At 39.9% G+C, this 15,538-nt stretch overlaps 2 protein-coding genes across 2 annotated transcripts; both read left to right on the forward strand.

Moving 5' to 3' along the window:
- Positions 1–344: 344 nt before the first annotated feature.
- On the forward strand, positions 345–7,618 carry LOC133167232 (uncharacterized). Its single transcript, XM_061297858.1, has 4 exons — positions 345–543; positions 672–2,464; positions 3,011–3,015; positions 5,401–7,618. The coding sequence occupies exons 1-4, from the start codon at positions 525–527 to the stop codon at positions 7,079–7,081; spliced, it is 3,498 nt and encodes a 1,165-aa protein (XP_061153842.1). The 5' UTR covers positions 345–524; the 3' UTR covers positions 7,082–7,618.
- A 625-nt stretch (positions 7,619–8,243) lies between these two features.
- On the forward strand, positions 8,244–11,439 carry LOC133166720 (carboxypeptidase N subunit 2). Its single transcript, XM_061296925.1, has 2 exons — positions 8,244–8,398; positions 8,481–11,439. The coding sequence occupies exon 2, from the start codon at positions 8,490–8,492 to the stop codon at positions 10,719–10,721; it is 2,232 nt and encodes a 743-aa protein (XP_061152909.1). The 5' UTR covers positions 8,244–8,398; positions 8,481–8,489; the 3' UTR covers positions 10,722–11,439.
- The last annotated feature ends 4,099 nt before the right edge of the window (positions 11,440–15,538 follow it).

The raw sequence follows: 15,538 nt of genomic DNA on the forward strand, positions 1-15,538 counted from the left end.
GCGAACCCCTGTCATGAAGAATAAAAACAAAAATAGCGGTAGCACAAAGATATTAAGATGTGCATGATTTGAATGAGGCAAAATAACATGCTTTTTCTCTCGAATATATTGTTATAATCATGTTTCAGATGAACTCCAATTATTATCTGTATAAAAATTAAATTTGGTGTTCAAAAAGTCTTTTTTCAAACTTGAGTCTTGCAAAAGAGGGTCAGGGTTATAATCAGGGTCGTCTTATATTCGGGCCAATACGGTATAGTTGTAATTTTTTTTTATTGCTGTTGGTAATGATATCATTGTCAGCTCAGATAACTGAGCTACATTATGTTGCGTCATCGGTCAGTATTAGTACAGGGAAATGATCTAGCATTCCTGCGTGCCACTCTTGACTGGTTATCACTGACAACACATTGAAGAGGACTCCTAACTTTCGACTTTTGGACAGGGACAGCAATAGTTGTGCTTATGTCGTGCTCCAAATCAATTTGGGATTAATAACAATATAAATAATACCATTGGAGAAGATGGATTCTTTTTTATCAGGTGAGTGGACTGTTTGATTTTATTTGAAGAAGAAAAAAAAAAAGATCTGATATTTTTTACTATTGTTCTGCTTGAATACATCACAAATGGAATCACATTAATAACCATACCAACACGTTTCTGTGCAGAATTGATGTGGATATTATTCCTCTCCGTGCTGACCTTCTTCACCAGCAATGCAGCCTGTCCGAGCCGCTGCAAGTGTCTTTCCAACGGCAAAGTCACGTGCATAGGTGATACCATTACGGATATACCAACACAGCTGCCCAATCATACCTACACACTGATTTTGGGCGGAACGAACATGGACGTCATAAGTGAGCAGAGCCTGGAGAAAATGAAGCCGATGACACGTTTCAGTCTAGTCTTCAGTCACCTCCATACGATCCATCCCCGGGCTTTCCGTTTTGTTCCACAGCTCAAGTCTCTCAAGCTGACAAGCAACGATCTTTCTACACTTCATGCGAGAGTTTTTAGCCCACTTGTCGCTCTGGAGCAACTTCATTTAAATGGAAACCGACTGGAAGCAATTACCGCTGACATGTTTGAAGAACTTGTTGCTTTGCAAGATCTAGATTTGAGTTCCAACAATTTGTCCAGTGTTCCTTCAGAAGCTTTCAGCAAACTGGTAAACCTTGAAATCTTAAACATTGGCAATAATTCCTTAAAAACTCTCTCCCCTACTACCTTTCACTCCTTGATCAAACTTAACGAGCTCATTATTTATAAAAATCAATTGAAGAAGTTAGAACCTGGAATGTTTGATGGACTAGTGAACCTTGAGTATCTCCAAATTTACTCCAACAAGATAGCCACTATTCCTCCGGAGGTATTCTGGCCACTGAAGAAGTTGAAGAATCTCACTTTATCTTCAAACAAACTTCAATCTATCCCTGAGAGGAGCTTCTACAACATGCCCAAACTTTTTAAACTGACCATTTACAATAATCCGCTTTTGTCACTTCCGGATGAGTTGATGGGTCACATGCCTGAAATGCCAGAATTTTACCTATATGACACGAATCTCATCAGAGTGCCTGGAAATCTATTTGCCAACATGTCTGGGCTGCGGACCCTAAACCTCCATTTTAACGACAGGCTAAGTGACTTGCCTCCAGATTTGTTTTGCTGTCTTCCTGAACTTCAGAAGCTCTCGCTAAAATCAAACAACCTTCAAAAACTGCATCCCAAACACTTTTCCAGATTAAACAAACTGGAAATATTACTCCTCAATAACAACACCCTCAAGAATCTACCCGAAAATATATTTCAGGAGCTTGGACAACTCAGGATGTTGGATTTGAATGGCAACCGACTTAAAAACCTCCCACAAGATATTTTCAAATTCAATAGATTTGTAGAAGTCGTCTTGAGTGGCAACCCGTGGGACTGTACCTGCAGCATCAACGCTTTGGTCAAATGGATCAAACTTAATAGGCACGCAGTTCTTGAAAGTGACGATGTCATATGTCATAGTCCGCAATATCAAATACTCCGTACCCTTGACTCTTTACATGATGAGGAACTGAACAATTGCAACATGACAACGGTCACTCCAAGTTGCACTCGGACACAGGAACCAACTCAAGAGTCATCTTGGACAACTCCGACAGCTACCGAAGTAGCTTCCTCACCCCAACCAAATGTCAAACCAGATGAGATTTCCTCCACTTACGACATTCAGTCACCATTTCATGACATCGTTGTTGTCGAAGAGGGACATGACTTTGTCCACCACAACTATCATAGTGGTTGGGTATATGTGTGGTTTTTGCCCTCAAAAGCAGTCTTGGCAGGCTTCCTCATGTTTTCTCATATCCTTCTTGTGGCCACAGGCATGTTTCTCATCGTTGCTAACATGTATGCTATGCATCTTCTTTGCAAGAGGGCAAACGAGATAAAGGAACAATTTGCACGCATTTAAGGGGTCATACGTAATAGTAGCTTTAAAAAATGTTGAGAAAAAAATTCATTCTTTCAATATGCTTTATTCACATCTTTTAATATACTGCAGCTTAAAATTATAGCCAGCAATGAATCCTTTTTTCCCCCCATATTTGTAAAGCCTCACATTTGTATTACAAAATAAGACTAATTTTAGGGGGGATGTCTCAATGGTCTTTCCAATATATATATTTTTTGTCCTGTCTGTAATGTTTACATTGCAGAAAATAGATGTGCAAATAAAGTCAGTTGTGTATGTTCACCCTTGTGAATTATGTAGCTTTGCTATTATTAGTGACCTTATGGTATGTGTGTGTGTGTGCGTGTGTGTTTGTGTGTGTACTGGTGATATGAAAAAAGCTGCTCTCAGAGGTTTTCCAGTGCATTTCTGGCTATGATATGACTATCACACTTCCTCTTTCAATGAGAAAGACAGGGAGCGGATATCTCCCAATAGAAACTTACAGGCAAGCAGAAAGTCAAAGCATAATTTCTAATGTTGAAAATGGATGTGTTGGTGTAGCAATGGTATGAGATAGTTTCCGGAAAAACAATCAAGACAATTAGTTATGGTCTTTGAAAATATTTCCACTTTTACATAATGACTGCAGATGCCACAAATTCCATAACTTTAAAACAAACCACTAACAATAGGAGGATGAGTTAGTGAGCTGCTCCCAAGTTCGTTGCCATGACAACGGGTGATTAGGACTTTCCAGTAGGCTGGTTTTACACAACAGGAGGTATAAACCAGCTCCCATAACACACACACAGACACACACACACACAGGAAATGGTGGAGTCGAAAACAAGCGGAAAGATTGCAAAAAAACAGTGACTCATGGGATGTAAGTTTTAGAGGGAAAAATACAATAATTTCAGAACAATCAAATAAAGGCGTTTTTTATTTTTGTAAGCCCTCTGAGTATCACTTAATAGAAGTTGCTCTGCAGAATGTCCGGCAAATGAGGTTTTTACATTGAGACAGACATTAATAAATCACCTTTAAGCAACAATATTTTTTCAAAAAGTACCTTTGGTCATTTTTACCACTGACATCTTACAGGTTCAGTTTTCGAATAATTAGAATTCAAAATTACATACATAAAAGTAATGCATGCAGTATGATCCTGGATATAAAGTGATTTGTTTTAAAATTTCAGAAGGGTTTAAAAAACGCTTGTGTGTTTTGTGCCGTATGGAATAAATCCACATGGAGACCCAATTGTATTAATGTTGGACAAGTGCAAGTCGGTGGATCGTGGAGATGGAGACCTGCAACTCTGTGGAAGTTGTCACAGCTAAATTTAACATGGCCAATCAAAGGGAATCCTTTCATTCCTATTTAATATGGTACACTAGCTGTGTGCTGGTCTTTTTTCTTGTGATAAAAATGTATTCCCTTTGTACTGTTAGAATTTCTATTGTATTATTGTGGCACTAATACACTCTTGCAGTATAAAGTATCACAAAGTGTAAAGTTAATGTGATAAGAGGATGCAAGTTTCACAAATGATCACAACTCATTTCTGAATCTCACCCCATAGCAACTATAGAATCATTTTCCTATACTATGTAGTGTGTTGACCGATATGGTCTGTGCGTTATGTGGTTCCACCCTCACTATCTGGATTTTGTGGTAAAGAAGCAGTTTAGGTTCAAACATACCGTCCAGCCTCCCCTGATAATTTACTGCGGACCAAATTTTACTTTTCACATTGCAGCCACAAAAATGGACACGTCATGTTGTTATTACAAATTCTACATTCTAAGGATGCTATGAATGAGCTGTTTAATCGAGTACAAAGGGCATTTCCTTGCATTGAAATGTAGCTCATCTGGGCATTGCATCAAAGGAAAGAGCCATTGCACGAGACAACAATGTCATGTACACAACAATTTATTTTCAAGTAACAACAAACATTTCCTCTTCATATTACCTCAATCTTAAATACAGCATCTGTTTCCTAGAAGAAAACTATTCTCACACACACAGTTGTTGTGTGTGAGAATAATTACAACCACATGGATTCTCCAAGGCCTCAATATGTGCATTCAAACCAGTTCTGACGCCACAGAGGGTGGGGACTACCTGCCCCCCCCCCCCCCCCCACCCCCTTACCCAATTGCCCTCATTTAACAAAATCCTGCAGCAGAAACATTCAGGACTGTTTTGCAAACTAGGACGACGATGACCAGCTACAGATTTCATAAGAGGACCAAAGAAAACTGACAGAAGGAGGAATCCATATGATGATGAAAATGTGATAGTGTGAAATTTTCAGCGCAGAATTTCACAAGCTTAAAAGGAAAGCAGTGTGCGCATCGGAGATAACGTCAAACTCCCCGTGTGTGTTCAATCATCTACTAACCATCTAAGGTAAGAAATGTGTTTGTGTGTGTGTTACAACATACTTGTTGAAACTATTCCAAATTAATAAGCTCGCTCTTAAAAAGTAACACTTGTGAAAAGATGTGAAAGATGTGAAAAGATGATAGATTACTAAATCTCTACACAATGAAATCAATGAGTTTGTTTTTTTTCCGTTACATACATATTAATAGACTCTTAAAAAGTCATACAGGAAATACAACAAATTAAAGCACTTCATGCTGAAGTAGATATGCTTCAGCCACTTTTGGCACACGCTCCCATAATAATCCATCACACCCATGCAGGAACTTTTTGTTTTTTGTCCAGTAGCCTGATGATAAAATGTAGCTTTTTTTGAAAGGAGATGTTATGCTTGTCTCACCAGTCTTCCGCTTAAAAAGAAAACAAGGAAACTACTTGGACAATGTACTAGAAATTTTAGTGTGTAAACATCCTAATTACAGAGAATCTCATGAGTAGCATTGGTGGATAAATTAAAAAAATGCAAATAATCCAACATTTCTGTCTTTTTTTTGTAGGAACATAATGGGCCCTCCTCTCATTTTACACGTGCTCCTGTTTCTCTGCTCCTTCGACATTGCTATTTGGGCGTGTCCGGATGGATGCCAATGCAAAGGAGTCGAAACATTATGCATCGGTATCTCAAAAATTCCTCCTTTGCCGTCATCCACAACGTCTCTTTACCTCTCAAAATGCAACATCAACTCCTTGAAAGCAGAGGACTTTTCTTCTGTCACTCACACAACACGGCTTGCCATTGATGACACCGTTTTGGAGGAGATTCAACCTGGCACGTTTGATTCCCTTGTGAACTTAACGGCCTTAAAAATGACTGGATTAGAATTGAAAGATCTACCAGAAGCCTTGTTTCAAAATCTCCAGACACTTGAGACTTTGAATCTGAATACAAACAAGCTAGTGGCACTGCGTCCAAAGTGGTTCTCTCAAATCAAAGTTCTCACCGCTCTTGATCTTACTCAGAATCAACTGAGCTTGATACCCATGGAAACTTTTCATCCGCTCCTTGAGCTGGAGTACCTGTTGCTCGCGAGAAATAATATCAGTCAGTTATCGAGCGGGACATTCAAAGGTCTTTCCAGGCTGAAATATCTTCGACTAAATAAAAATGTCCTCCAAGAAATACCCAGTGGAAGTTTCGATGACCTCAGAAACTTGGAGGAACTTTCCCTGCAGGACAATCGTATTACTCATCTCCAACATGACTTATTCTCAAAAACCCCAAAACTCACAAAGCTGTTCCTCTCCAACAACCAACTGAGGACACTTCCACAAGGCCTCTTCTTGCACATTCCCCAACTAGCCCAGATCTCCTTGTATGAAAACCAGCTGGAAAGCCTTGGTCCAGGGGTGTTTGGTCCCACGGCCTTGCAAGAGTTGTGGCTCTACGACAACAAACTGAGTCGTATCGAAGAGGACACCTTTAAAAATCTCACTCAGTTGCGTCTCCTGGTGCTCAGTCGCAACCGGATCAGCGACGTAACTACCGGAGCCTTCCGAGGGTTGGAACACCTCGGTGAGGTATCACTTCACACCAATCTGCTGAAAACATTACAAGCCGGGACATTCCAAGGTCTCCCCAGCCTGGTAAACATTTCTCTGGAGAACAATTTTATCAATCATCTGCCTGTTGGTTTCCTCCAAGGTCTAAGTCACCTGGGAGAGATTGACCTAAGAAATAACACCCTTGCAAACCTGCCACAGCGAGATCTAGATGCCATTTCTGTGGCAGATGAGATACGTCTTGAGCAGAACCCCTGGAGGTGTGACAAGGACATTCTGCCTCTTAGCAAATGGCTGAAAAAACACCCATCCAAGGCCAACCACACACTCGTGGTGTGTGACACACCCCTTAGTCTGAATGAGATGATGATAAGCTGGTTGACAGAAGAGGACTTGGGGCTGACTTCCACGCAGCAGACGCCGATGACCTCAACAAAGACGAGAAGCAAACCAAATTCACCTGTCGTCAAGACAACTTCTCCCTCAAAGTATGAAGTCACAAGCAGCGGACAGGGAGAGGAAGGTCACGTTCCACACCGTACTTCCATCATCCTCATTGTCTCCGCAGTTATTGCAACGGCCATTATAAGTGCAGCCATCATTGGCTGTCTATGCTGGAAGAGGAATAAGAAAGGACGGGCACATATAGGCCACAGGAGCAGGAACTCTGTGCTCTAGATGAAATGTGTATGAAACACCCATTTAGGACAAAGAAAATCAATCAATAAAAAAAAATGGCAGGTTGGTAAAGGATTTTCTTACTCTGATACACGTAATATATCCACAATGTACACTAAAGAAATATAAATGTATCAAAATCAAGGATAATATCTATGATGGCCATGACCTAGCACCTAAGGAGCCTTCACATTTTTATATTTGATGCATAGTCCTGAACAGTTATGAAACACCAAAAGGTCATATTCATTCACAAATATTGAACCGTGTTGTTAGATAACAAATCTAACTGTAAAGGAGAACAGATGTTTGTGATTTTAAAGGTTTTACTGCTGTATTTATCTCACTGACTGTTCATTACTGCAAGACTGACATCTGCTGCTGAGAACGCATAACTACATTTATACTCAGCATTCAATTTTTAACACATTTGAAGTGAATGAAATATGCAGTTTTTTTACATTTGATAGGAAGAAATACTTCCATGTTTGGAGAAATGTTATGCACTGAAAGTAAAGCACTGTTTTGAAACAATCACCCCTGTGTTATTTATTATTCTGGGAGCATATCGAACTAGAATTCAATTTCTTTTTCCCCCCACTGTGACATAAATGCCTACTATAAGCATTTTAGCCATCTCAAGGAACAGAAAAGAAAAGTTAGCTACATGAATCCGCAGAAATGACAAGGTAATTGCTCTCATCATTATTAGATTAGGTAGGTCCTCTCCTATTTTTCATATTATCCCGATTATTTCAAGCGTAACAATGGAATGTGTCATTCAAACAAACATTGTTGATGTCAGGAAAATAATACCAACGACTTTATTTTTTATGATACAATTATGTTTTTTCTATAGCTACTGTAAGCTTGTTGGCATAGCAACTAACAACTTGCATGGACTCGCTAGACAAAATTGGCTCATATATGTTCGCATTTTTTGCTTGCGCCCCTGTCACTGCAAGAAGATTAATACTAAAATTAATATTTGAATAAAATGTATCTTCCATAAATTTAAAAAATGATTTTATCCAGCAATGTAACAAATTTGTCCTATAATTCTGGAGTAATATAATGTACCTCAATACTATCGATTTGATTTGACAAAAGTCACAAAATAACTTTTTTTTTATGCTGCAGCCGTGTGCTGTAATTAGTTTAAAAAAAACAACTTCCTTCTCCGCCCTTATCTCCAGTCACAGGAACGTGTTGGGCCGCACCCTTGAGGCTCACTGCCAACATCGATAGACAACAATTTCTAAGACCGCATCTGTTTGCATTTCCTTCGTGCTGCATCTTTTCGCGGAAAATATTCAGGTAGGCGAAGTATTTGGCATTTATAGTATTTAAGTTTGATGAGGTTGTCAATGTGGTTACAAAATCTTTCTTTATGTTCTAGTAAATAAGCATGGAGAGTCAACAGGTCATCCTTTTTTTTCTCTTTTCAATTTTGGATTCCTTCTTGACTCAAGACCATCACTGCGAACAGGGGACCGCCTGTCCTTCAGAGAAGCAAATGGTCTTTACCGCTGCAACAGAAATCCCTCGCAGTATAAGGCCAGGCGTGACCAAAGTCGTCTTTTTGGACAGCAACCTCAAAACAATCCCCAAAGGAGCCTTTGTGGAAAACCCCCACTTGGAAACGGTGGATTTCATGAACACAACCATCTCCGCTATTGAGCCAGGAGCTTTTGAAGGTCTGGTGAATATGAAGGACATTGAGATTTCCAACACGCCTCTGACGTCCATGCCTGTAGGAGTCTTTGCAGGCCTTAGCAACGTGGAGAAAATTGTTCTAAAGTCGAACAAGATCCGTAATCTTGAGCGAGGGTTGTTTGATGGTCTTAAAAAAGTAAGAGAGCTCCAATTACATGGAAATGAGATTGCAGCCATTGAAGATGGGACTTTTGATACCCTCGAGAACCTCATGGTACTCCATCTGGCTAAAAATCACCTCACTTCTGTAAAAACCGACTGGTTTTCCAATCTAAGCAAACTGGCCACGTTGCGGCTTTATGAAAATCAACTAACTGCTCTTCCAGAAGACATTTTTAATAATTTACCAAATTTAAAAGAAATTTCTTTGAAAAGTAACAAATTAACAGCGTTATCAGCCAATCAGTTTCCATATAAAGACAAACTCACAAAGATTGCCTTGGAGGACAATCTCTTTACAAATTTTCCAGAAGAATTCTTTGTCGGTTTCCCGAATCTCAAAACATTGACCGTGTTCAACAATAAACTATCAAGCCTTCCACCTGTGCTTTTTGGTGAACTGACCAAAATGACAGATTTAAGTTTTGCTCAAAACGAACTGAGCGACCTGCCAAAAGCAATTCTCAGTCCTTTGAGTAAACTTTCCAAGCTCGATCTATCCAACAATCACTTTGCTACTCTCTCGGCTGACTACTTTGAAGGACTCCAGAGACTCACCACTTTGAATATCAGAAACAACAAGATCGACTCTTTGAGTTCAGATGTTTTTGAAAAGATTCCGACGCTGACCTCCCTGGACATGTCGGGCAACAATCTTGAAACACTCCCTCGGGATATTTTTGAACCTCTAACACATCTCAGTAAAGTTTATCTCCATGACAACCCCTGGAATTGTGACTGCAACCTTATATCCCTCCATCATTGGATAAAAGCAAACTCTGCAATCGTTCGTAAGCCAGTTGTCTGTCGGTATCCAGAAGATCTAAAAGAACAGGAGATCAAGTCATTGGTGGAGGAGCAATTTGTATGCCCTACTCTTGCGTTCACAACCACTACCCCCACAACAGCAATGGCAACTACTACTTGCCCAACCATGTCTACATCAACTACACCTTCACCTACCACAACTACAGCCGAGGAAACGACGACTGACATGAAAACAACGCAGCAAACAACACCAGCGACCATCCCGACTACATCAGTCACAACAAGTGCACAAGTAACAACCGTACAGACAACCATTGCGATCCCAACCGCACCAGCTAGCACTGCGACGTCAACTCTACAAACAACTACAACCATTTTAATAACAACAGCTACACCTACTGTAACATTGCCAGCAACCACGCCCACAACAATGATAACTACAACCACACCAGCTACCACTACACCAGCCAGCACAACTCTGCAAACAAGCACAATGTCAAAAGCTTCACCCACAACCATTTTGACAACAACAGCCATTATTACACCGGCAGCAACTACAGCCGCAACCACATCACTCACAACCATTTTGACAACACCCATTATTACCACGGCAGCAACTACATCACCCAGCACCACAATCGCAACGACACAATCAGCAACAATCACAAGTACACCCACAACCCAGCTGACCACCACCCAAAAGACAACACCCCTCCCTAAATCCACCCCCCCGCTCGTTTTCACCTGTCCCATACAACCCCATCTCGAGAGCTCGCCCAGTTTGTTATCATACGAGGACACAAACGCAGCATGGCAGTGCAAATCTCAGGCGCTCGTGTATGTCACGCTTCTGGTGGTGGAGGTAACTTGCACATTAGTGCTGGCTAAGTACATTGTGTCTTTGTACCGCCTGCTGCTGGGCAGGGAGAGGATGAAGCACAAGGTCATACTCACCCACTTCTCCTACAGGAAAGAAGTAATTTTGAGGCCTTTGTAGGACACAGACTATTTGAGATATTTCAAATTGATCAGATCTCCTCATTAGGTATCAAAATAATTCAAGTATGGACACTTTTATCTTCATGCTGCCTTTGTCTTTGGGAACTGTGACTGCTGTGAATTTGCTTGGCAATTTGATAATGTAGAATCATAAACACTGATAGATCCATTATGTATTGTTCATACATTTAATATAGTAAATATAAATATAAAGGCTACCAACCACACTTTTGCGTAAATATTGATAGTGAATTAAAAATAGGCAAGACATGCCAAGTCACGATTTGACCTGCTGATGTGTTTTTGAAAATGACCGTGGGTCGGCATGACTATTTCAAGGAAGAAAGGAAGCAGAGGAAATCCTATGAAGTGCACCACTTGGCTACTTACAGCAAGGGGAGCTAGAGAATTAATATTTGTAACTTTACACTCCTGTAGTATTATATATATATATATATATATATATATATATTACACTTTTAAATAAATGTATATTTAGAAATTCTCACGAAATTTGGTCACACTTTTATTGTGAAATGTCTGTTTGGATGCAATGATGTAGTTTCTCAAGAAGAGTCTAGTTTTCTAAATCCAATTAGAATTTTTGATTGAGTGTTTAAGATTTTTGAGAAAATGTGGGGAAGTTTGTACATTGACCAAATATGTTTGTTCCTGGAAAAAAAGTTTGAATAAAATATAACAGCATCTTCCTCCAACCTATGTTTTCCTTTTATGGAAAATGAATGAAAACAGCAGTACAAAAGAATAAGCACAGGAAGAGTGAGTGAGTGAGTGAGTGAGTGAGTGAGTGAGTGAGTGAGTGAGTGAGTGAGTGAGTGAGTGAGTGAGTGAGTGAGTGAGTGAGTGAGTGAGTGAGTGAGTGAGTGAGTGAGTGAGTGAGTGAGTGAGTGAGTGAGTTACATGTCATTGCCCTAATGAGAAATGTCACCTTTGCTTTACCCCAAGTTGATGATGAGACATTCGCCAGTGTACACAACAAAAAAAAAAAAAGAACACTAATGTCCACATTTGGGATGAGACATTTGGCTCCTAATTGTCCATTTGCAATTAAAGTGGTTCTGTCTCCTCTGTTCTCTTATCCCACAGGGTTGACTAAACTATGGGTCAAAAAAATGTGAAAAGCTTTGAGGATAATTACAATTTCACACCAAAAGGCTGTAATTGATAAGACAGCAAGCATGTTGTACATGTGGTTTTCATGTCTTCTTGTCAGTCAAGAGATTCTGGGTTCGGCTTGGGTAGTTTTTATGAGGCGTAGTTGCCAAGGACCACAAGTAATTTACAGACCTGTTCTAAAAATAGATCACTTCCCAGAAATGTTGTTCAAGTGCTTGGAAAATATAAACACCTAACCATAGAAAGGATGCACACCCTCTATTTTTTTTTAAAACATGAAGACCTTGAGATACATGCTGTACAAAAATCCAAAATCCATGCTGTGTTAACCTAACCTGGATTAACCCAACGGCAAGCGACTATGACCTTGTTGTGGCAATTTAAATGCAAATTTGTATGAGTTGGGGAAGCCTGCATTGAAACAATATATGTTTGCAGATAAGGAATTATGATAACGCTTGCACAAATTACTTTTGTTGCTAGCGAGGACGTAATCCTCCAAATGGATTCTTCCCTCAGAGAAGTCATTGTTTTGTTTGTAATTGTTGTTCTTATTGTTAAAATCTAGTGTTGCTCATTCTAATATTAATTATAATAACAATCACGTTTGTTTTACATAAACTAAATAGAGCCACAGGAAAAAGACATTTTAAATCACTATCAGTAAAAATACAGATAACTTGAAATCAAATTCACACTTGTTCTGTTGGCACTACTGGCAATTTTGATTACTCTAAAACAGCCCTGTGGGAATGCATCAACACTTAAAATAAAATAAAAAAATAAAAAAGGACATTGCACATCCATCATTGCCACGATTTCCCTAGATAAAAGTGTGGAGATTTTTGAAGCTACCAACCATTTGTTGTTTTAGACAAAATTCAAAGCTAGTCCAAATTGGCTTATAAGGCTTTTGGTCCCTTAAATAGTGGCAGGCAGTATATACAAACTATTATAATCCCTCTTGTCAATTGTCAATCTGAAGGAAAGTGCACGGATGGGTCAGACAAGATCCCTGACTAATTTACAGCGCAAATGGCCCGAAACGTGCACCATGATCCCAAACATCGAAGGGAAACTAATGATTGGAGGAGTTACCGTCTTGTTATAGAACAAAGCGCGCTTGTAAAATAGAATAAATGATGTTACGTTCCTGTAAACTTTTGCTTGTTCATTACTTGGAGGCCGCTCCGATCGATGCTGACATGTTGATGAAACGTTCTTCCTGTTGACAAACCTTGACATCGACTCCAGGTAATTCATCCCTGCCACTCAAGTCACGTTCCAAAATGAAAAGATAAAGTAACTCCGAGCGACCCCCGAGGTGTGAACCTTGATAAGATTACAAGGCTTTCCCCCCAAAATCAATGATGGGACGTCTCAGTCACCGGCGAAAGGTGACTTTAATGGACTGGCTGTCAAGACTAAATGCTGCCAAATCGAATTAATGAGGGCTTTGTACAAAAGAAAAATCCGAGACAAACTTGGCAGTTGGTGCCAGATGTTTTTTTTTTCCTCTTCATTGTTTTTGATGAATGCGTTTGAAGATTTCTACAAAAAAAAAACTCATTAGGGTTGATACTGATCAGGAAAACAAGTTTGAAACCTGCCACAATACAACATGATCATAATCCATTTCATCACTTATAACAAAGCCTCGCATCAAGAGTAGTGAACAAATAAATCAATCATCCAGCTAGCCTTCCATATTACTTAAGCTTCTTTAAACTTGTTTGTCCCCATATGCTATGGTGTACAACACAGGTGTCAAACACAAGGCCCGGGGGCCAGATACGGCTTGCCACATCATTTTATGTGGCCCTCAAAGACAAATTGTGCATCAAATTCGTGTGTCATTACTAGAATTGCAAATTATCTTCACTTTTAATAACTTTATTTTTTAAATATCTGACCAGTTTTTACTCGTCTGATTTGAAAACGAGTTATTTGTCAGTTTGTTTTGTAGCTTTTACTGTCTATAATATGAGGTGCTCATACACTTATTTGGGTTGACAGTCATAATGGTCCTCCGAAAGAAGCTATGACTACAATGCGGCCCGCAAAAAAAAATTGTTTGACACCCCTGGTGTACAAAAATGTATTATGTAAGTCACAGATGTCAAACTCAAGGCCCGGGGGCCAGATACGGCCCACCACATCATTTTATGAGGCCGGCGAAGACAAATTGTGCATCAAATTCACGTGTCAATACAAATATTGCAAATCATCTTCACTTTTAAAAAACATTGTTCAAATATTTTAACACTTTTTGCTTGTTTCTGATTTATTTTTATTTGGGTTGACGGTCATAATGGCCCACCGAAGGAAACTATGACTACGATGCGGCCCTCGACAAAAATGAGTTTGACACCCCTGAATATATCACATTGTACAGTTAGTCACCATTGTATTTATGTTTGCTTTTACTGTTTCTTTATTTTTTTCTCTGCTGTCTACTGCCAATGCTATGAGAATCCTAAAAATGTTCATGTGGCGTTAGAATGCCCGATCAATGAAATTCCCATGAATCCCTAAATGACTGCAGAATGGAATGCAATGACAGAAGCAACATCATCTAACAAACAATCCACATGATGAGCATCACTGTTCCGTTAGCCTAGCCGACTAATTATATCACTGTCCTGTTGTTTGGAGAGAGGTCATAAAGAGGTTACTGGCTGTCACCAGCGACAGCAAAGCAGCAGTGAGAGAAGATCGTACCATCTCTGTGCCACAAACACACGCACACAAATAGGGAATTCAATCCGCTTTGATAGGATTTACACAGCAGGAAAGCAATGATGACTCACCTTTCATGAGGCAAGTGAAATCGTTTTTTGTCATGCAGGGCAAATCTAAGAATATCGGTGTATCATTTCCTTCTAACATGAAACACGCACTTCATCCTGACAGCGTGGGGCCTATGTGGCGATCACGCACAGATGAATGATCAGGAGTTAAATATGATCTCCACTCACTTCACAGTGATCAACATGACATCATCCATAAGTGGAGAACTTAAAAAATGTACTTTGCGTATACCAATCTGCAGGGACTCCTGTTAGGCTTACGCCATGTGGATTACGGGAGCCGCTTGGATTGCCCGGGAGTCATGTTTAGTCCCACAACGGCGCAAACGCCCATTTCCGCTTGCGCCTCGCTACGAAAATACCAATAAAAAGAAACCCCGTGCTCATTCCTGGAGGGCAACTGAATATCTATTATTTGATTTGGTAGTTAGTAAATACTTTCAAGGTCCCTATTTGTCGGTCGGGCTTGTGCTTTTGAATCATCACTGTTATTTCTCCAGACATTTGGCAATAACATTTGTAAACCCCTAAAGGACTTCCTGTAGAGACGGTTGAGTAAGTGGACGCCCTGTGGCGAACGGGATGTCTAATTAGGATTGTTAGAAAACTGAGATACTAATTATCAACACGCACAGAAATGAACCACCCTCTCGCCACCTTACTAGCATTTCGCTATGCCTTTGTGATGAAGATTCCACGTCTGCCAAACTGGCCAAGCGAGAGAGGAACACAGTGAGCGCTCAAATGAGCGGATGACTCATCGCTTTCCATACTCATTGGTATGATGGACATGATAGATCCTGTTGGAACATTCAAGAAAGGTGAACAATTGGAAACATTCAAATGGTCCATTAAGTGTCCATGTAAT

Source organism: Syngnathus typhle, linkage group LG14, assembly GCF_033458585.1.
Source record: "Syngnathus typhle isolate RoL2023-S1 ecotype Sweden linkage group LG14, RoL_Styp_1.0, whole genome shotgun sequence".
NCBI classification, from domain to species: domain Eukaryota; kingdom Metazoa; phylum Chordata; class Actinopteri; order Syngnathiformes; family Syngnathidae; genus Syngnathus; species Syngnathus typhle.

Coding starts and splice junctions, on each gene's coding strand:
- LOC133166720 (XM_061296925.1), top strand. CDS start 8,490: ATGGAGAGTCAACAGGTCATCCTTTTTTTTCTCTTTTCAATTTTGGAT.